The sequence below is a fragment of the Meleagris gallopavo genome, chromosome 7 (assembly GCF_905368555.1).
Source record: "Meleagris gallopavo chromosome 7, MGAL_WU_HG_1.1, whole genome shotgun sequence".
Lineage (NCBI taxonomy): Eukaryota > Metazoa > Chordata > Aves > Galliformes > Phasianidae > Meleagris > Meleagris gallopavo.
The window spans coordinates 21,988,564-22,009,753 of record NC_139410.1 but is presented as its reverse complement, the minus strand read 5'-3'; the positions used below and the strand labels follow the sequence as shown (position 1 = coordinate 22,009,753).

The window sequence follows — 21,190 nt, the reverse complement described above, 5'->3', positions numbered from 1 at the left end:
CCGTTGAGAGCGGCCTGCTCCCCGCCGCTGGTTGCGCGCGTGCGCACCTCGCCCTCCTCGAGGCCGCGTCCCCTTCCCGGCGCTCCGCGCGGTGCTGCCTCTATGGCGGCGGGCTTCTGAGCGCGGCCCGGCGGCACCGGCACCATGCACAGCCTGGCCACGGCCGCGGTGAGCCGGCAGCGCCGGGGGTCTGAGGGCTCGTTCGGTGGTCGAGCTTCTCGTTTCGTTCTCAGGAGACGGCGGGCGGGCGCGGGCTGGGGGGGGAGGGAGTCCCGAGCGTCCCTTGGGGACCCGGCGCTGCTGGGGTGGGGCTGGGGCGCGGGGAGCCCGGCAGCGTGCGGGCTGGGTGGGCGCCCTTTGGCTTTTCGGCTCCCCGAGCAGCCGCTCGTTGCGGGCGGAGCGCTTGGCAGAGGCGTGGGGCGAGCGGGTGGCTGCAGGCGGTGGATGGCCGCGGTGCTGCCCGGCGTAACGAGCGCGAATGGCCCAGCGGGAGCTGCGCGGGCTTCCGAGCCTTCCTCCCCGCAAATGCTTCTGATGAGGTTTGAAGCGCTGCTTTCTGAAGCACGGGAGGGAACGCGAGCTCGTACTGAACGCATTTTAATCAGCGTTTACATTTTGAGAGAGGTGTATTGTGGTGGGGTGATGGCGTGGGCTGTACAGAGGCGGCGGCTGCCCCGTCCCTGCAGGCGCTTCGGATCAGGCTGGAGAGGCCCTGAGCATTGATGGAGCTGTGGGTGTCCCTGCTTGTTGCAGGGGGTTGGACCAGATGGCCTTTAAAGGTCCCTTCCGACCCAAACGGCTCTCTAATTCCAAAACAGCTGTAAAAATGCACGAGGTGCTGTTACATTTGCTGTTAATCTGAGTGCCACCCATTCTTCTGTAAGAGGATTTTTTTGGAAGGCAGTTTTAACGACGTAATCCAAGTCAGGATTAGAAGTCAGCTTTACTTTGGGGCGGCTCATCTGAGCGTATATTTAATTTGTCACAATCCGTGCTACCTGATGGATCTGTAGTGAAACGTTTCTTAGTCTGATCAGTGCGCTGTAGGCTGAATGTGAGAAGGAGGGGCATTCGTCTCTGCAGAAGTCCTGCACCTATTAACAAAGGTAAACAGTGCTGCTCTGAGCGGAACAGTGAGTGGGCTGAGGAGCCCCGGAGGCTTTGTGAGCGTCTCATGATGAAGCTGCTGTAAGCAGGAGCATTGCTGTTCTTCCTGCAGTGCTGGTGGCAGAGCTGGCATTTTGCCTTTAGGTCTGAAGACAGCTTTAGACACTGAAGACTGGAGAATAAGCTAAGAAAAAAAGTACACCTTTACTGTAGCTGTATGTAGCAGTAAGGCATGGGAAGTCCGGATTGAACTAGTGAATTCACTGATAGTTAAGTTCAAAGTTCGTGTTGGTGTTCTTTGAGTTGCTGATCAACCAAAATTTCTTTAAAACTTGTGTATCTAATTGGGCAGCATTCTGCATTGGGGGTCGGCTGTTTTCTTCAGCATGCTTGGCAGCTGCTGCTCACATGGGGAAGAAAGCCAGTTGCCTTTCTCCAGGTTGTTCAGCCGTTGCTGGGGATGTGATCAGCAGGGATGTCTGAGATAGCAGCCTGTTCTTGTCAGTGGTGTGGAGGTGGCACAGACCTGCGGTGTGACGCTGCTGGGAGCTCCTGCTCTCCCTGTGTGCAGATGAAGGCCTGCCTGGTAGGGTGCCGCCTCAGAGTGTGCAGAAGTTGTGTGTAGCCCTTGGGGTTCTCCACGGTTTTAGGTCTGGGAAGAGGGGAAGCAACAATGAAATAGGAAATGAGGACAATATGTGGCTTTCGATTTCAGCTAGAATGTTTACTGAGCGACTGTAGAGCCTATGACCAGCGACTGGTTCTCACTAAGATTGATACTGGGCATCATAAACTTAATTGTCTGGAAAATCTGCTTAGTGCTCTCTAGGGATCATAGACGCATGATTGTGCTTTTAAAGGGTCGATATATTTAAGCTTACAGGAACTGAAACTTACAACGAGTCTAGAAAAACAGATGAAAGATTTAGATAACACAGTTATAACGTTACTGCTGCACTGCTTGTCACTCTGCCATCCCAAATGAAAACAAATGAGCTCAGTCTATTCACCTTCTCTCTCCCAGCTCTGGTATCGGAGTTACCACTGGAGCTGTGTTCCTTGTACAGAAAATTGTTGGGGTTATTATTTCACTAAGAGGTTCTTGGGGAAAAAAATGAAATAATATAGGGTAGAACAAGAGGAGGAAAAGGGCATAGGAGGAAAGGTGAGCAGGTACAAGGTATTAGAGGCCTGAGATGTAGGGATTGGTAACAGCACATCAGATTATATTGTAGCCTAAATTACATAGAGAAAGAGATTACAAATTACAACTTCAATCCACTGTAAATCCCACAGGGTTTTTTAGGACGTGATTATGAATATAATGTGTGGATAGCTGAGCAGGGAAACTGCTGTAGCAATAGAGAGGGAAGGCTCTGGGGGTGTCCCAAAGGCACAGTCTCCCTCCAGCAGCTCTGGGAACTTCTTTTTGGTCAGTTCTCGAACTCTTTTGTGTTCAGTAAGGAGCTGCTGCTAGCAGTACTGCTGGCAGTGCAGTACATGAAGCACTCACTTTAATGCATAAGTTTGCCTCCAAATTGTTGGTCTGAATCACCACACTGTCTGTGTAGGCCTGCTTGCAACCTGAGTGCTTGATATGCCAGCAGTGGCGTGAGACAGGCTTTCATTGCAAGGTTTGTTCCTTGCCATTTCCAGTGCAACTGTGCTACAGCGCCACTTGTTTGCTATCCTTTTCTTCTCAGCCCTCCCTAATTTTGTTTTTTGCCCAGAAAACTTGTTGGCCTTGATGTTGTTCTTCCCCTGATGTTTCAAGAAAGGCAGAAGAGAAATTGTGCGTTTCTCCCAAGTAGTAGAAAGTGTCTTAACCATGAATGCACATCTGCCCTTCTCAGGGCTGTTTGTTTTTGAATAGGAACTTCTGCACAAAAACAGTCTTGAAGCATTTCCTTTTAACTCCATGCAGCTAAAGGAGATACCTGGGGTGAACTGGAGGAGTCTGTAATACCAGTGTTACTGGCTATGTTTTTTGTCTGCTCCACAGTGTTGTGTTGATGTTGGTGTAGTGAGAATTTTTCTGTTACTTGTATGAACATTTTTCTCAGGTTCGTTGAAGCCTGTCAATGGAATTCATTGAGTATCCTGGTTGTTTTTGGAGAGAAAAAGGCAGCATCTGCATTACTTGGTTGGGATTTGTGGGAGCTTGCACCTGAAGCATGAAATCAATGCAGGCAGAACAGGTGATAGGTGGCTAAAGTATGTGTGGCCTCCCCAGGAGCTCTGCTGACACAGGTGGGCAGTAGCACTGCTCTCATGTCACCAAATGAAGTTGTAAGGAAATGGTTGGCAGGCAAATTAAGAGAGACTGCCCTAATGAGTCAGGCCAGAAAGTGAAACATCTGTGTTTCTGACAGCCGAAGTAGTAAGCTTAATCTAAAGGCTCATCCATATCCACAGCTTCTTAATGCAGCTTTAGTCCCTCCCTCCCCCAGCCGCTTCCTCAAGCCCTTTTTGTGCTTTGCCTTTGAGGCTGTGAGAAGCGTTTGGATGGCACTTGGCTGAAATAGCCTTGACTGAAGTCTTCTTGTCTCCTTCCCAGCCTGTGCCTACAGCGCTGGCTCAGGTGGACCGCGAGAAGATCTACCAGTGGATCAACGAGCTGTCCAGCCCTGAGACGAGGGAGAATGCACTGCTGGAGCTGAGCAAGAAGCGCGAGTCTGTGCCTGACCTTGCCCCCATGCTGTGGCACTCTTTTGGCACGATTGCAGCACTCCTTCAGGTGGGTAGGGCAGAGCTCAGCTTTGTTCCGTGGCACAGCACTGCTACGTTGCAGAGCTCTGTGTGTCCGTGGGGTGGATCTGGGGAGGCACCGATAGCGTCTCTTCATGCCATTTCTGTGTGTATGATGGCTGCTGGATCGTGTGGTGAGGGGAACCACATGAGGAGGGCATTTCTAGTGTTATCCGTTAATCATCACTTGCAAGGTGATGTTCTTAGAGACTGGGCCCTAAGATTGTTGATGAGATAATTTATACAGCTGAAAGAGGAGCAAGCAAGTTCTTCTGTGTATGAACTTCCTGTAGATAACGTTCAGAACCACAATAGTTTTACTCCTAAGATCTCTGTTTTGTGTTGTGGAGTTTTTTTCTTTATTTTCCCATGAGTTTGAGTACTGCCTGCTCAGGGACATGGTTTAGCGAAGGGTTGTTAGTTAGGGTAGTATGGTTAGGTCATGGTTGGACTCCATGGTCTTTAATTTTCCAGTGATTCTATGATTCTACCTGATCAAAAGGTTGCCATTACAGAGAGCCCTCACTGGGGCAGCGTGGGAGTGCTTGGAGCTCACGCTCCAGAGTACCTAGCAAAGAAAACTACCTGCATTTCTGATGAAACAGAGTGGCTCAGCTGAGCTCCAGGTAAACTACAGCTGATGTCTGCCCATCTCTACTGGATCTAGTCATTTCATTTGAGGAAGGAAAGAAAATCGTGCAGGATAGGCGATGCCAGACTGTGAAAACAGGGTGGCCCTGAAACAAGTGAAGAAAATCGTAAGGGAGCCATAGCTTGAAGCAGACAGTTTTCTGAATTGGATTTCTCACTTTCAACTGCTTCCCCTTCCTTGAGTTAGAAGAGTACCAGCAGCAATGGTATGAAGGAAGTGGGTGTGCTCTGCCTTTAGGCACAGGAACAGCGTTCCTCCTTGCTCTGGAAGTTCAAAACAAAGTAATTCCCACATCCACAAAGCGCCAGGAAATCAAATGAGCCCTTTTTTGAGGGGGGAGCTAAAATTAAAGTTTGACTGTATCTGTGTGACCCCTTGTCAAACTCATTCTGGCATAACTCTGCCATTTGCTTTGCAGCATGGTGTCTGCTGTGTAACTTGAGAGTGGTGCTTAGTGAAAGCAGACTAAAATCTCATGGCACCGTAGTTCCTTGCTGGGCAAATGCTCTTGTGCAGCTTGCTGATTTTTTTTTTTTTTTTTTCCCTCTTTTAACTTTTCTTCACTTATTACTTTTGTAGGAAATTGTAAATATTTATCCATCAATCAATCCTCCAACTTTGACTGCCCATCAGTCCAACAGAGTCTGCAATGCTTTAGCTCTGTTACAGTGTGTCGCATCTCATCCTGAAACAAGGTGAGTGATTCCAAGTGTGAAAATTTTCTGGACTGTTGATGATGTTGACAGCACTGCCATTCTGTTTGATTCTGGAAGCATGTAAATTCCTTTCTGCTCTTTTACCAAGAGAAGTGGAAAAATAGGCAGAGCTGGAAGATAGGCAGCTGACTGCTGCTTTCACTTGTTTGCCTGAATTACCAGGATGACAGCTTTATTGTGGTCCTGAATGCTTTTCATTCCTTGAATCATCCCAACATCCTGCAAATTCCCAAAATACTGGGTTGTGACAGATCCTAGGAGCTCACCCAGAGACAAGGCTGCCTTTGTGCTGAGTGTTACATGCAGGATCCTTGTTTTAATGAGCTTACAGTTATTTAGACCAACTGCCCAAAGAATGGAATGAGCAGAGCTGCCTTTCCCAGAGACTGTGGCAAAGGAGCAAAAGCAAAGCCACACCTGCAGCCTCCAGCCACTGCCTGACTTCCAAGTTTTCTCAGTCTGTCTTGTACATGTCAGCAAGCAAAAAGGTGGTATTAGTTCAGCCCAAATCAGTAGTTAATGCACAAACATGGCTCAGTGCAGAATTAATTTTACACCTTACCATCAGAGAATGAACTGCTATGCAATTCTGAGGAGCAGCAGCAGCAATGTTGTCTGTCAGGAGTAGTCTGAAACTGTGCATGATAGTTCTGGTTTGTGTGCTCACTTTGTTTTCCTTGTCTCTTGTGGTGTTCTCCCTGCCCTACAGGTCAGCGTTTTTGGCAGCTCACATCCCTCTTTTCCTGTACCCCTTCTTGCACACAGTTAGCAAGACACGTCCATTTGAGTACCTGCGGCTCACAAGCCTTGGAGTGATTGGTAAGCAATAAGACTAATGCAGAGCACTGGTTTCCTACTGAACTGTCTGTTAAAGGTGTGGGTATAGAAACCTGCACAACTTAAGTCAGGACTGGGATAGGAAGTGAGATTTTTCCACTTATAAGAAAACCTTGAAGTCTAGGTCTGTTGTCAAAAACTTCCTTGCTGTTAGAACAAGTATCTGCAATTTCGATGTGCCTTCATCCTTAGCACAGCTAACTAGAGACTGGGATGGGAGGGTGCACATTGAGCTTTCTTTGGCTTTTTGTCATGGTCTTGGGTATATTTGCCCCATTATCCACTTTTTTCTCCTTTTCTGCCCAGAGTGTTTCTCTCTCAGTGTACAAAGAGTGTTTTGAAATAGATTTCTTCTTCTGAGAGGCTTCTGTTGAGTGGCTGTGAGTCACTGGAGGTTGTGTTACCACCAGGGGGAGAGCCAAGAATGTATCCCCTTTCTGAAAAACAACCAGCCTCCAAAACGAGCTCAATTACTTTTATGCTGCCAAAATGATATCTTCTCCAGCCACATGCTGCAGCATATATAGGACGGGAGTTGCTCTGTCAGTCGTTCTGATCTAATGATTCCTGGCAGGCCACAGTACAGGCCATCTTTGATAAGCAAGGGGTTGTTGTTGTTGTTGTTTTTTTAAACAATTTATCACTTATTAAATTTGCTTTTTGTTTTTCTTTCAAGGAGCCTTGGTGAAAACTGATGAGCAGGAAGTGATAAACTTCTTATTGACAACGGAAATTATCCCCCTGTGCTTACGCATCATGGAGTCTGGCAGTGAACTCTCCAAGACGGTACCTGTTGTTTTCTTAAGAGTTTCTGTTGTTTATATTCAACTGACCAGGCGGTCTGTAACCTGCAGAGTTGGTTGATATCCTGTTGCAAATGGTGAGGCAACTCTTGGTGGTGTTTTACCTCCTCAAAATACAAACTGAGCTGAATGTTACTTGAGTGTGGCAGTTCTGCTAGGAAAGATCTTGCCTGCTCTCAGCTCCCAGTCTGCTTTGTAGTTCAACAGAGTAACCATCAGTCCTGAGCTGGATTAATTTTCCTTTTGCCTGAGAGAACAAATGCTGTAACTACTCAGTGCTCAGGTTGAGCAGCAGCTGTGGGTGGTGATGATTATAGGGATGTTCACCACACTTGACCAGTTGGTTACCCCATTTGATCAGGGCTGCTTTCCACCATGAGTTCAGATCTGTGGTTGGATGACCCAGGTAGGCCGGCCACAAGTTTCAGTCTGTGTCCTTCTCTAGTGAAGCCTGGTGACATACCTGACCAGGGCTCTTCCAGGAAGTCACGTGTCTGGTTGTGAATCAGTAATACTTGAGATGAAAACTGAAACCAGCTTGCTGTGTACACAGCAGGGCCAAGGGCTAGTTGCTTTTCTGTGTGACCGGAACAGTGTGGCCATAATACGAGGCTGTCCTGAGCAGTCTGGTGGTAGTTGCTACTTCATGCAGCCTGCATCCAGTCGTCTGGTATGCAGTGCTTTGTATCTGTCTTTCTTCCTTAGCCAAAGATGCCAACCATTGTGCAGTGTCCTGCATTTCATTTTGGCTTTAAACTTTTTAAATCAAGTACAGCATTTTCTGAAAGGCCTTTCAGCCCTGGGACTGCCGTGAAAAGAACACAGCACAAAGAGTATTCTTTCTTGGGATAGATGATTTGTTTTATATGTTCTCTTTTCTGCTTTCTTCCTATTCTAGGTTGCTACATTTATCCTTCAGAAAATCCTTCTGGATGACACAGGGCTGGCATACATCTGTCAAACATATGAGCGGTTTTCCCATGTTGCCATGATACTGGTAAGATTGTTTCTTCTGCTTTAGCAAAACGAATAGTTACATATATGCTGTAGCTGTGAACTTCTTTGGCAGCTATTGTACTGCTCTCTGGCTGGAGCACAGTGTGAGATGGGCAAGCAGTTCTTGGACTAATTGCTTGTAGCTCTGTAGCTCTCTGGTCCTGCTTGTTTCCTTTATATAGCTCTGGTTTGCTTGTTAAGAGAACAGATATTAGCTGTAATATATGAAGTCCTCAAGGTAAATCAGGTAAACATCTCCAGAGAATAAGAAGAGTGTGAATTGGTCTAATTTTATGTAAAGGTGGTGACACAGGTTCAGATCGTGGATCTGTTTTCCCTGTTTGTCTCCCACAGCAGGTTAGAAGAATATAAGAGATTGAACAAAGGAGTAAGAGCAGAGCAAGCATGTATGATACTTGCCCTTCTAACAGCATCCCAGCTGCCAGCTATTTTTTAGTTTTGGATTTCCAGGACCAGCTGTGGATTTTCTATGCAGTAACCCCCAATGTTTTCCAGTCCTCCCCTTGAACTGCACATACAGTGTCTTTTACCAAGGAGTTGCACAGGTTTCATGTTTGCTGCCTGGAAGGTCAACCCCAGCTTGTTTGTTTTGAACCCAGTTCCTACTAATTTCTTCATACGATTCTGAATCTTGTGTTAGAATGCACAGAGAGCAGACAGTTTGTCCATTTCTCTTTGTCCCCTGTGAAGGAGAGCTTTAGGTATCCATATTTTGTTCATCCCCAGTGGATTATTTCCTTCAGCTTACTAAAATTGAAATACGCGTCTGCTCTGGAACAGCCATTACCCCACTTCTGTGAGTGTTTGCTTTTTACAGAGCCAATCTCAAGAGATGAAAATGCAGCATTAAGTTAAGCACTTTGTAGTCCTGGTTCTGTGCCTAAATTTTGATGCTTTCATTGGGAATATTTATTAGTACATCTGTTTTCCCAAACTAACTCCTAACTCACACGTGAACAGCAAAATATGAGTGCTTCCGAGCTGTCCAAAATATCTCATGTGATACGACTTCTGCAGTTGTGGAAGGGATCAGCTTTGGCTGAAAGTACATCCAGGCAAGCAATTAGAAACAGAAGCCCCGGAGCAGGGGAGGGAAGGAGACCAAGAAAGAATCTATGATTGGGAAGGGTATGAACACAGAAGGGCGTGGATGCGTGAAGGTATGTTAGCACGGAAGAAATGCTGTCTGTGGTGTATTCCCACAATAGATTGAAACACTGACATGATAAAGATAAAAATGTTCATGAGACGTTTGTTCTGTATTTCAAAAATAGGGATAATGTACTCCTGTCTCTTGAGGGTGCTGAGTTGCTTCCTAGTCTGCTGATAAATGTGTAAGATGCTCTGCAAGTATTAGAAGCTTTTAAGAGGGCAAATTAATAATTCCTGTTCAGGAGCTGTCAGAGGAGCTCTCTGACCATTTGTTCCTTATTTTGAAGAAATCTTGGTATCCAGAGGATAGCTAAGAACAGGAAGCTTCAAAAGGGCAGATGAGGCAGCCCCCACTAATTGCTAACTGACTAAAAATCCAAACACAAGTGAATTTAGCTAATGGGGAAAATGGTTAGTGCTACTCGGTGTGGTTTCATGGGGAAAAAAACTTGCTGGGCAGATCTGATTTGACTCCTAATCATGACTCAGGGCAGGTGTGTGAAGGCATTTGTAGTGTTCACTAGGCTGGGTGTGTTCAAGGCTGCAGCCACGTGCAAAGTCCTACACAGTGTGAGAAAGAGATGGACGCTGTCAGGCAAGGGGCTGGGCTCCGTCCGGGGCTGTCCAGCTGAAAGATAGTGGGCTCCGTTGGATGGGAGGCCAGGGTGATTTAGTGCTCTTTCCCAGTCTTTGCTAATCGTGAAACTGTTCAAACAAACACTAACTGCTGGCACTGGCCTTTGTCACACAGGGTAAAATGGTCCTGCAGCTCTCCAAGGAGCCGTCAGCACGGCTGCTCAAACACGTTGTCCGCTGTTACCTTCGCCTTTCTGATAACCCCAGGTAAACATTTAAGGAGTTTGGGACAGGGCTTCTCCTATCTGCTTGGAAGCACAGCTCTTCTTGCCGGTGCCTACCTGGAGTCAAGGTTCCTTGTCTGTCCTTAAAACAGCTCATTATGGAAAATACTGTGGGGTTTGTTTGTTTTATTTCTGTATGGGGCTGCTGAATCACGGCGTGAACCTCTGATTAATCACCTGAGGTGAGCAATGAGTCAGCCACGGGAGCACAGGTAAAGGCAATTCACCTGTGCTGCAGGAAGGGGTGGAGCTGGCTCCACCTCTCCTAGTCCCATTTAAGAGCTGACTGCCAGTGGGGAAGGATCTTTTCTGGAGATCTGCTCCCTTGGAGTCTATCATGTGAGCCCAGGATAGAGTGAGTGTCTTTCTTTCCTACTCTAATATAATAATTATGTCAGCTAAACTCCTGGATATACTACATCATCTGTATATTCATTGATTGTACATTTTTGCTAGCTCCAGGAGCTTGTATGGTATGTGGTAGAAACAGAGCCTCTTTGGAGCTTGGTCAGATTCAAGTAGGTTACAGCTGCCTGAGTTCAAACATTGCTTGGACTGGGTATGAAGGGAGGACTGAGCTGGAAGGTGTGCTGTGCTCTCCCTCTTCTGCATCATGTGAGCTGTCAGCAGTAAATCGATGAAATTCAGCATGAAAGCGGTTTATAATTTCCTCAGCTGAGCAGCAGCTCTACTCAAAAGCTGCTGAGTGAATATTTGTTGTCTGCCTCTTCTGGCTTTGTGCTGCTATTGGGTGAGGGGCATCAGGACAGGCGCAGGGGTTTGCTCGGTGGGATCTTGAGGGACAGGAGCCACGCTGGTCAGCAGAGCACCATGTGCTCAGTGATTTCCTTGGCTGGCCTGGCGCTGTGTTCTCAGTGGGGTTTGCTCCCCTCTTGCCCCTGTGAGTTTATTTGTTGGGCCCTGTTTCTTGTCTCTTGATGTAGGGCACGTGAAGCTCTCAGACAGTGCCTTCCAGACCAGCTGAAGGATACCACCTTTGCCCAGGTCCTGAAGGATGACACCACCACAAAGCGCTGGCTGGCTCAGCTCGTCAAGAACCTGCAGGAGGGTCAGGTCACAGACCCACGAGGCATCCCCCTTCCTCCGCAATGACTGCAGGGGGGGGTGGGAGATCGGGGAAGAAACAGCTCAGGTTTACAAAGAACTAGGAACAGATGACCTCTTCTGTAACAAACTGGGTGTGCCAGCTGACTTTCAGTCTGCCAGCTTGTCGGACCATTCCACCCAGCCAAAGGCTGCTCTGTAGCAATGCAGCATGGCTCTGGGGATCACAACACCAGCAGATAGTGATGCCACAGCTTAAAAAGAATCAATAAAAATAATCTGTAAAGATCCCCATCTCTCCAGAAGGCTTGGCTGGCATCCCTCCCTGCATCAACAGGCAGGGGATTGCACAGACATCCACTAGTTCAGACTTCATGCAAATAGTGTGTGACACTGGGTGTGTGCCACAACCCTCCAGTTCCTTGTCACTTCTTGTTTACACGTCTGCTTAGATGAGTGAGCTGAGTAAAAGCTGATCTAGTAGTTTTATCCCCTGTACAGACTGCTGCTCAGCTGCAGGTAGCCTGGGGACAGCTTTCTTCCTTGCAGGCGCATCCTTGCTGTTCATCCATCCGGCTAGCACAGCAGGCTTCTCTTTTCCTTTCCTTTGGCACAAAGGCAGCAGCTGGAGCTGAGCACTGTAGTGCTTGCCCCATGAGGAGGGGTAGATTACTTGCAGTGAAGTTGTGTGTCATCAGCTTGGTTCCCAGGGTTCTGGGGGGAGGAGAAGACAGCAAGCCTGTGGTTCTTGTGCTGTAAATAGTGCACTGCTCCTGCGGCTATTGACGCAGCGCTAGCCAGCAGCTGAGGGCTGCTGCATGCTGCCCACTGATCTAGCAGAGCTCTTGCCCAGTGATCAGCAAGCTACCACTGCCAGTCCCCTACTGCAGGGCAGCAGGGAGCTGCATCCTGCAGGCTCCAGGTACACCAGTTCCCCTGTCCCCCGCTGCCTGCCAGGCACCTCAGTCCTGATCACATGCCTCCCAGCTCAGCTTTGCAATCCGAGTGCATCCATTTCAGCTTTCAAACCTTCCTTGGCGTGTCTCAGCCCCACTGCAATTAAACTGTCTGGACCAGCAGCCACTTACCTGCCTTCCCCGTGTGGAGGGGTGGTTGTGGACCTGGCAGGGCGGGCTCTGGAGGCAGCTATGGAGCTCTGGAGCTGTGCTACAGCAGCCAGCTTTGCTGGCGTTTGGCTGCAGGCAAGCCTGGGCAGCCGCTCATCCCCCTCCAGCAGCCCATTTTGCTGATAATCTGCAGTGTTGTGCCAACAGTGTCTTAAATCCCATCTGGTTTCCCCTCCCTCTTCCCATTTCAGCCTTTGCATAACGAGGGCAGAGCCTGGCCTCTTCCTTGCCCTTGGGTCCCATTTTATAACCGTTGCCGCCTTTTTTTTCCCTTCTCCTAACCCTGACCTTGACGGGGTGTGAAAACGCTTCTGTTTTTGTAAGTTCGGGTTAATAAATAATAAAACCGCAGTCAGCACGGATTGCTCCTGGCCTGGTCTCTTGGGAGAACAGCGGGGCATGGGGTTGTTGTGGGTGAGAGAAAGGAGGGCCGTGCCGGCTCCTCACTGCCCTTCTCTGGGTGCTTGTTGCCTTCTCTGAGGGGGGGCAGCTGGCTGTCTCCAGGCTGCTGGAAGTCTCGCCATCTCTTCAAGAAGGTAACGTGGTTGGGATGCTGAAGCCAGGGTGTGGGGCAAGGGCTGCTGCTGGATCCCACTTTGCAGTGTGTTTGCAGCTGCTCTGTGGTAACAGCGTCACCCTTGTTATGGTGGTAGAGCCTCTGCTTCTGGGCTGGGCAGAGGAGGATATGCGCACGGCTGGTGGCCCAGGCCAAGCTGAGGGCAATGTCCCTGTATGCCCAATGTCCTGCCGCACCCAGGAGTATCAGCTTTATGCTGTGCTGCCACTCGGCTCCATTCTTCCCATGCAGCCAGGCATTGCCACGAGGTTTGCTCCCAGCGCTGCAGCCCTTGCGCTGAAATCAGACCGCCGTGCAAGGGAGGGTTGTGCTGGGATCGCAGTCCCGTGCGCTGCCCGTTTTGCTGCCACTCCGGGGCCAATCCAAGGGCTTGGGGTGCCTTAGGGTGGGGGTCAGGGTGCGCTGGGTCTCCCTGTGCCCCTCGACCCATGCCGGGGTCGGGGAGGGACGGGCTAGCCTGGAGCCGGACCCCCGTCCAGGGCTCCGCAGCCTCCCCGCTCCCCGGAGCGGCGAACGCGGCGGCGTGACCTTAATCCGGGCCGACCTTGAGGGAGCGCGGCTGCGGGGCCGGGGCCGTGCGGGGCGCGGGGCGTGCGGGGGCCGTGGGGGCGGGCTCGGCGCTCCGCAGCTGCCAAGGGGCGGGCAGTCCGGGGAGCCCCGGCCCCGTGCGGTCGCAGTCGGAGGAGCACGGGCGGTACGGCGCGGAACGGAGCGGCACCGGAGAGCTGGTACGGGGCTGGGCTGTCCTCGGAACGGGGGGCAATAGGGACCGCGGGCGGGTGAGCTGCGGGCTGGGGGGATGAGTGCCGGCTCGTTCTTCTGCTGGGAATTACGTGTAACGCCAAGTCCTGAGCCCTGCACCCCCGGTGCGGTGCTGTCCCCGTCTCTTGGGTGGCATTTAATTTTCCCGGGTGACTGCTGGGGTGCTCACGCCGCTGTCCCTCCGCCATGCGCGGGGTCTGTCACCTCCGGACGCTGGAGCGCGGCTTCCCGCCGCCCCACGCCGCTGGCCGGGAAGGGAGAAGCGGCCCTGGCAGGAGGCAGCGGCCCTGCGGGAAGCTCTCGGGTCGGGTTTCCAGTCGGAGAGCTCTGGCTCCAGCCCCTGGCTCCTTTCCCTCTCTCCTCGACAGAGGAGCAAGCGTCAAAGCCGAGCTCTGCACGGCGAGGGGTCCTCGAGGGCACCGGGTGTGCTGGGGAGGATGGACAGCCGCGGTCCTGCTCTGCAATCGCAGGGTCTCATCTGCGGTGGGAAAGGTTTGCTGTGCTGTGTGTGAGGCAGTCCCTGCTGCCCTGGTTGGGGATGGGCTGCACACCTTTGGGCCGTGCCTCCCTACGCATCTCTCTGGCACAAAGTAGGGGCTGACACCGTGGGATATTCATTTAATTCCAAAACCCCAACCCTGCTGGGCCAACAGCCAGCAAGCAGCCCCCTGCACACTGCCCCCATTACCTGTGTGACTGAGCGCTGAGTTCAGCCCTGTTGGTGGCACCGAGCCGGTTCCTGTCCCGGTGTCTCCTCAGCCTTGACGCCTCCCCTCCACCCCGGCTTCCCAGAAACAAGCCTGGCCCCATCCAGACCCTGTGCTCACACAGGTCTGCCAGCTGAGCTTGGCAGCTGCCTGCACGCTGACGGCACCTGCTATTCCCAGCCCCACAGTGCTGGTGCTGTGCTGAGTCAGGGACCTGGGGTACAGCCAGCACCCTGTGCCCCTTGCCCTGAGTGGGACCCCAGCCTGTGACAGGGCTTCCCCTGCACCCACATCCCTGCCCACCAGCTGCGCTATCTGGTCCTTGAAGACTGCTCAAGCATCCGGGCGATGAGCACATCCAGCAATTTATCTCTGGTCTAATTAAAGTCTTAACAGCCTCATCAAGGACTTATTGTCAGTCTGGTTGCATTTATAGTCCTGCGTGTCCCTGCTCGCTCCAGCAGTGCTGATGTTCTGCTCCCATCCCCAGGGCCCTGCAGTGCTGGGGTACCATGGGTCACCGACCCAGACTCCTCACTGCTACCTCCAAACATGGTGCAAGGCTGTCCCCCAGCTCTGGGGCTCTCCCGGACTCCCCGTTTTGCCCACTCCCAGGGTGAGGGAGAGCTCAGATCCCCTCCCAGCTCTGAGGCCGCTCTCACAAGTTTTTCCATTTTCCCCCCACACCTCTCAAGCTCTGGCTTCCCGGTAACACAATTAATATTTCATAAGAACAATGGGACGAACTTGACACTTAACAAGAGGGTGAGCCAGCAGGAGGTACAGGCAGGTGTGCTCACACTAGGGCACACGCATACATCACCCGCAGGTGCTGGGGACAGACACCCCAGCAGTGGGTAGGCCTCCACAGCCCTCTCTTCCCTCTCCAGCAGTGCCAACACGGAGGAGGCAGAGCCATGGCATCGCTGCTGTGCAACGCCCGTGAGTGTCTCAGCAGAGGGGTGCGTGCGGCGGGGTGCTGGGTGGAGTCCATTCCTCCTCCATCCTAGGTCTCAGAGGCTGGAGGGAGTGAGGTCCCCCCGGCCATGCAGCCCGCTCTGCCCCCAGGCATCCAGCTCACAGAAACCCTGGAGAAGATGCAGCAAGGGACGCTGATGCGTAAAGTCAAATCCAAGAGCTGGAAGAAGCAGAGGTACTTCAAGCTGCAGGATGACTGCATGACCATCTGGTACCAGTCCAAGAGGACAGGCAAGATTGAGTCTGCTTGTGAGTACCAGCTGTGGTGTGTTGTCCGTGCAGGTCGTTAGTAGGATTCAGAATGAACAGCAGGGTGAAAGTATGAAGATTCCTGAAACTGTGCTTGCAGAGAGTACTGAGATTCAGGAGAGGCTCTGTTTGTGTCAGGCTTTTCTCATCCACATCTCTCTGGAGGGGTAGTTCAGTGGGTGAGCACGGGGATGGGTGGAGGAATGGATGGATGGATGGATGGATGGATGGATGGATGGATGGATGGATGGATGGATGGATGGATAGTTCCATGCATGGATGGGTGGATGGATGGATGGATAGATAGATGAGTAGCTCCACAGGTAGGTGGGTGAGTGGGTGGGTGGGTAGATGGATGGATGGATGGATAGGTCCACGAGTGGGTGTGTGGACAGTTGGATGGCTGAGCAGAAGAAGAGATGGTTGGAAGGACAGATGCCTGTGGGCAGTGCCCCCTGCCCTGCGGTCCTTGTCCCCCACAGACAGACCTCCCCTCCCTCTGCCCCAGTCTCCATCAGCGATGTGGAGACAGTGCGGGAAGGGCACCAGTCAGAGGTGTTGCAGAGCCTGGCTGAGGAGTTCCCCCCTGAGCGCTGCTTCACCATTGTTTTCTACGGGCGTCGGGGCAATCTGGATCTCATTGCTGGCACAGAGGAAGAGGCGCAGTGCTGGGTCCAGGGCCTGCGCCAGCTCATTGAAGTGGCCACCAGCATGGACCAGAGGGAGAGAATAGACCAATATCCTTCCCATGGGCGCTGCACTGCCCTTCACATTCTGTCCTCCCCCCACCCCCTGTCTCCCCCAAGCCCTGCATCTCCAGCCTTGTCCTAGCACGTAATTTTATGGGTATCACCATCTGCATCAGGGGAGGGGAGCCTGTACCAAAAGGAAAAGATCTGATACTCCCCCTCTCCAGCTCTCTTATCCAAGGCCCTTTCCCTTAACATCTGTCCTGGTTTCTTGCACATGGATTCGTGACTGGTTCCAGAAAGCTGACAAGAATAAGGACGGACGCATGAACTTCAAGGAGGTGCAGCGTCTCCTCAAGATGATGAACGTAGACATGAACGAGGACCATGCCCTGCGACTCTTCCAGGTAAGCACCGCACCTTAAGGCAGGATGGGCTGGAACTGGATGCACAACGTTCCTTCTTCCCTTCCCTGTGCCTTCCGCTGGCTGTGGTGACCCATTGTGGGCTGGGCATCCCACGCTGTTGATGCTGAGTGAGCTTCCTTGCAGGCTGCCGACAAGTCAGAGTCAGGGACGCTGGAAGGGGAAGAGTTTGTGCTCTTCTACAAAGCCCTCACGGAGCGCAAGGAGGTGCAGAGCCTCTTCCAGGAGTTCTCTGAGGATGGGAAGAAGCTGACGCTTCTGGAGCTGGTGGATTTCCTGCGGCAGGAGCAGCTGGAGGAGGAGGGCACGGAGGAGCTCGCTATGGAGCTCATTGACAAATATGAACCCTCAGAGACAGGTGAGAGCCTGGAAAATAGCTGTGCTCTGCACTGGAGAGAGGACTGGGCATAGGCGAAGGGCTCACCGCTGCTCTGGTGTGATCTGGGTGCAGTTCTCCCTTTGTTTGGTCCATTCTTCTGAAAGAGTTTGGCCAGCCATTGGGTGCGAGCTTTGGCTTTGGGGCCCACTTCCCTAGGGCTTCCTCCATTGTTCCTAATGCTCCAGCCTAGCCCAGGATACCAGGAGCTACTAGCAGTCTCATTTGCTCCTACTCCATCCCCCTTGGCCCTGACTTTGGTTGAGTCTCCTGGTCTGCTCACAGCCAGGGCTCGCCACGCGCTGAGTGCTGATGGGTTCCTCATGTACCTCTGCTCCCCGGAGGGCTCCATCTTCAATTCTCAGCACCGGGCTCTGTGGCAGGACATGACCCAGCCTCTCTGCCACTACTTCATCTCCTCCTCTCACAACACCTACTTGATAGAGGACCAGATCCGGGGTCAGAGCAGCATCGAAGGCTACATCAGGTAATGAGCTGCTCCCTCCCACTTGCCCCCAGCACCACAAGTGGCATGGCCGTGTCCAGAAGGAGGGTCCCTTTTGGAGATGCAATTTTTCCTTTCCTGAATCCGTCCATTCTTCCCTCCCTCCATCCATCCATCCCTAGATGGGTGTCCTCACCCTGGCACGTATCCCCTGATCCTGCAGGGGTGATACCACAGCCAGAGGGAGGGCAGGGGGCTGGTGCCCTGGCCGGGGTACTGGGATGACTGCCCACCCATAGGGCTCTGAAACGGGGCTGCCGCTGCCTGGAGGTGGATTGCTGGGACGGGCCGAACGGGGAGCCCATAGTGTACCACGGCCACACCTTCACCTCCAAGATCCCCTTCAGGGAGGTGGTGAGCACCCTGGGGAAGTACGCCTTCCAGGTAGGGCACTGGGTGGCCCTCAGTGCAGTTGGGCTGAGGGGCAGCGATGGGGCAGTGGTGGTGAGGATGGTGGCTGTGTGCGTGCCCTGGGGACAGCACCGAGGGACTGATCTGCAGCCTTGTGCTGTGCTATACAGGATCTGGGAGCTGATCTGATGGAGTGCAGGGATGAGAGGGAGTGAAGGGGGGTCCTAGGGGCACTGAGGTGGTGGAGGGGGGTGAGTGAAGGTCTCGGGGATCCAAGGGCATGGTGAGCTCCTTTCTGGTACTGAGCATGCATCTGAGAGCTGGCAACTGTGCTCACTTCACCAAAGTAGCCATGCAGCTGAGCTGTGCTGTCCCTCGCAGCCCCACAGAGGTCGCTGCTGTTGCCCTGTCCCCCCACATCTCTGCTCACCCCAGTGCCAGGGGGGACAGAAGCACCCATTGCTCCCCAGGCTTCCGACTTCCCAGTGATCCTGTCCCTGGAGAACCACTGCAGCATGGAGCAGCAGGAGGTGCTGGCCCAACAGCTGAAGGACATTCTGGGGGAGCATCTCCTCACCACCACCACCGACGGGCGCGTCCCCACCCAGCTCCCATCCCCAGAGGTAAGGGACAGAGCAGGGTGAGGAGGTGGCTCTGCTGTCTCCCACCATCTTCCTCCTGGCAGCAAGGACAGCGCAGTGTCATAAGGAGGAGAGGGGAGCCCAGCACCCCAGGCTCAACTCCTCTCTATCCCTGACCCCATAGGAGCTGAAGCACAAGATCCTGCTGAAGGGGAAGAAGATCGGGCGGCTGGAGGACACGTTGGATGGGCCAGGGGATGAGGCACCCGATGTGTCTGATGATGACAATGGGGCAGAGGCAGAGGAGGAGAAGCGGAGGATGAAGGTGGGTGGCCTGGGATGGGGACTCTGCACCCTGTGGACTTCCCTGCCTGCTCCATCCTGCGGAGCTGGTGGTGCTGACACAGCTCTGCCTTACAGAAGGACAGGGAGAGCCTGGCACAGGCGTTGTCTGACTGTGTTGTCTACTGCAAGAATGTGTCCTTCCGGGGTTTCCAGGAGGCCCGCAACCACTCCCGGCCTTCTGAAATCTCCTCCCTCTCTGAGGCGAAGGCCAGGAAGCTCATCCGGGATGCAGGTGAGGTGAAAGGGGCAGCGATGTGTGGGGAGTGGGGTAGGGTGGAGGGCAGGCGTCTTCTGGGTGTAGGGCAAGAGCCTTTAGACATGGGGCTTCCTTCTGGTTTGGAGAAAGTGGGCTATAACTGAGGTACTTGGGGCTGGCAGGGAAGTTGGGTTTTGTTGGGTTAGAAAGTGAGGCAGGAGAGCTGGGCTACTTGGAGGGGAGATGGGGGAGAAATAGGTGGTTGGATGGATAGATGAAGGGTAGGATGGAGGGATGGGTTGAGGGATGGCTGGTGGAGGGATGAGTGGTTGGACAAGCAATGCATGTGGCTGTGCAGACCAAAGGATGATCACACTTTCCATCCCTAGGGAATGAGTTTGTCCGGCACAACACCTGGCAGCTGACACGCATCTACCCCAGTGGGATGCGGACAGACTCCTCCAATTATAGCCCCCAGGAGATGTGGAATGCAGGATGTCAGATTGGTATGGGATGTGTAAATCAGGGCTCTGGCTGGGGAGATGCCCTGGGTCCCATGTGAAGTGGCATCATCAGTGGCATTGGTGCCAACTGCTGCCATTGTAGCTGTAGCTCTTGCCCTGGCCCATGCACACTTGACATCAGTGCCTTGTCCCGTGTGTGTCCTTGCATCTCTGGCTGTGGGGTTCTTGCTCTGGTTCTGTGGGCTGGTTCTTGCCTACAAAGCAAGGCATGGGGTCTCCAAGTTGCCCTGTGCTATGCTGAACCAATTCCTGGCCACCTTCCCCCAGTGGCCCTGAACTTCCAAACAGCTGGCATGGAGATGGACCTGTGTGATGGGCTGTTCAGCCAGAATGGCCACTGTGGCTACGTGCTTAAACCGTCCTTCATGAGAGATGAAGGAACTCTCTTCAACCCTAGTGATCCTAGCACCTGGCAGGGCCCCGGCCCCGTCACCTTGACAATCCAGGTATGGGCTGAGGAGGGATGCTGGGGAGCTGCATGAGTGTGCTGGGGCTCTGCCTGTCCCAGTTGGGGAGAGAGCCATCCTGCATGTTCCTTCTGCACAGGTGATCAGTGGGCAGCAGCTGCCCAAAGTGGCCAACAGCAAGGATGGAGCCATCATCGACCCCCTGGTACGCGTGGAGATCCATGGGGTGCCCGCAGACCAGGCACACCAGGAGACCAAGTACATCGAGAACAACGGTGAGCCTGCATTACGGGGACCCGCTGTGCCTGTCCTGCCCTGTCACCCACTAGTGCCTGCTCTCCCTTACCAGGGTTTAACCCCCACTGGGACGAGACCCTTCAGTTCCAACTTCAAGTGCCCCAGCTGGCCCTTGTCCGCTTTGTGGTGGAGGATTATGACAAGACCTCCAGGAACGATTTTGTGGGACAGTTCACCCTGGCCTTTGCCAACATCAAACCTGGTGAGCGATCGCTGCAGTTATGCAGGGAGATGCTGAGGGGCTCGGTTAGGTGCTAGGGAATGGGGTGGTCAGCCATGGCCTCGCTGTCCCCTCTGCAGGATACCGCCACATCCATCTCCTCTCCAAGGATGGCACCAGCATCCCGCCCTCTTCGCTCTTTGTCCACATCCGCATCACCGAGCCGCCTGGCCCTGAGCAAGACTGAACCCACGGTGCCAGCGGGACCTGGATAGAAGCCATAGGGCTGACCTGGTTTTGGCCCCATGCAGTTGTGGCCACAGAGCCGATGCCACCCTGTAGTCAAATCTGTTTGTGTAGTCTCTGTGTTATCGTTGCTGCTGTGTCCCCTTTGCAGTAGCCTCTGGGGGTTGGGAAAAGGCAGTGATGTCTCCATGCCAGGTTGGGATGCTGCCTACTGCCCTCCCTTCCCAGGCACTTGTGTGGGGGTGTGCTGGTGTGTGTCCCTCCATGTACGGCTGGATGTGGCCACAAAGAGGAGAGCTGGTGCATGGGGCTGGTCCCCAAAGCCAGGGGAGCAAGGCTGGAGCAGAGCAAACTTCAGGCAGAGCTGGGAGAGGAGCCGGAACTCACTGCCTCCTGAACCAACAGGTCCAGTCAGAGCCCCTGGCCTACATAGCCATAGTGGTGCTCCTGCCCAGTGCCATGTTACTTACCCTTGCTGTGTGCTTTCTATGTAAGCAACCTAATAAATTGTTCAGTGACAGGCAGCGAGCAGTCTGGGTACGGTGGTGTTCGATATAGGGAGTGGGTTTTGTCATTTCTCCCTGCAGACAATCCCTTTGCTGTATGAATCTGCTTCCATGCTGCCACACACACAAGGAGGGCTTCCAGCTGGAGTTGTCCCACAGTTCCCAGCACCCTGGTCCTCAGTGCAGCTAGGAGAACCCCAAACAGCCTGAAGAAACAGGATCAAA

At 52.8% G+C, this 21,190-nt stretch overlaps 2 protein-coding genes across 7 annotated transcripts; both read left to right on the top strand.

Annotated features, from left to right (window-relative positions):
* Positions 1-10: 10 nt before the first annotated feature.
* Positions 11-12,446, top strand: CNOT9 (CCR4-NOT transcription complex subunit 9). The gene is made up of 8 exons (XM_085228535.1): positions 11-168; positions 3,665-3,844; positions 5,087-5,202; positions 5,933-6,042; positions 6,737-6,846; positions 7,762-7,860; positions 9,784-9,875; positions 10,837-12,446. Exons 1-8 carry the CDS (start codon positions 145-147, stop codon positions 11,003-11,005), a joined length of 900 nt encoding a protein of 299 aa, XP_085084661.1. The 5' UTR covers positions 11-144; the 3' UTR covers positions 11,006-12,446.
* Positions 12,447-13,263: 817 nt separating this feature from the next.
* Positions 13,264-20,983, top strand: PLCD4 (phospholipase C delta 4). Of its 6 annotated transcripts, XM_085228504.1 has the most exons (17): positions 13,302-13,389; positions 13,792-13,915; positions 15,021-15,072; positions 15,199-15,357; positions 15,866-16,096; positions 16,326-16,453; positions 16,598-16,829; positions 17,133-17,334; positions 17,592-17,736; positions 18,174-18,326; positions 18,469-18,609; positions 18,705-18,861; positions 19,215-19,331; positions 19,617-19,795; positions 19,896-20,031; positions 20,106-20,255; positions 20,354-20,983. In XM_085228504.1, exons 3-17 carry the CDS (start codon positions 15,048-15,050, stop codon positions 20,458-20,460), a joined length of 2,262 nt encoding a protein of 753 aa, XP_085084630.1. In that variant the 5' UTR covers positions 13,302-13,389; positions 13,792-13,915; positions 15,021-15,047; the 3' UTR covers positions 20,461-20,983. The 6 variants fall into 6 exon arrangements, with proteins under 6 accessions (XP_085084635.1, XP_085084629.1, XP_085084630.1 ...); XM_085228503.1 differs by lacking the exon at positions 13,792-13,915 and having other exon boundaries at positions 13,273-13,389; XM_085228506.1 differs by lacking the exon at positions 13,792-13,915 and having other exon boundaries at positions 13,306-13,389; positions 15,024-15,072.
* Positions 20,984-21,190: the final 207 nt, after the last annotated feature.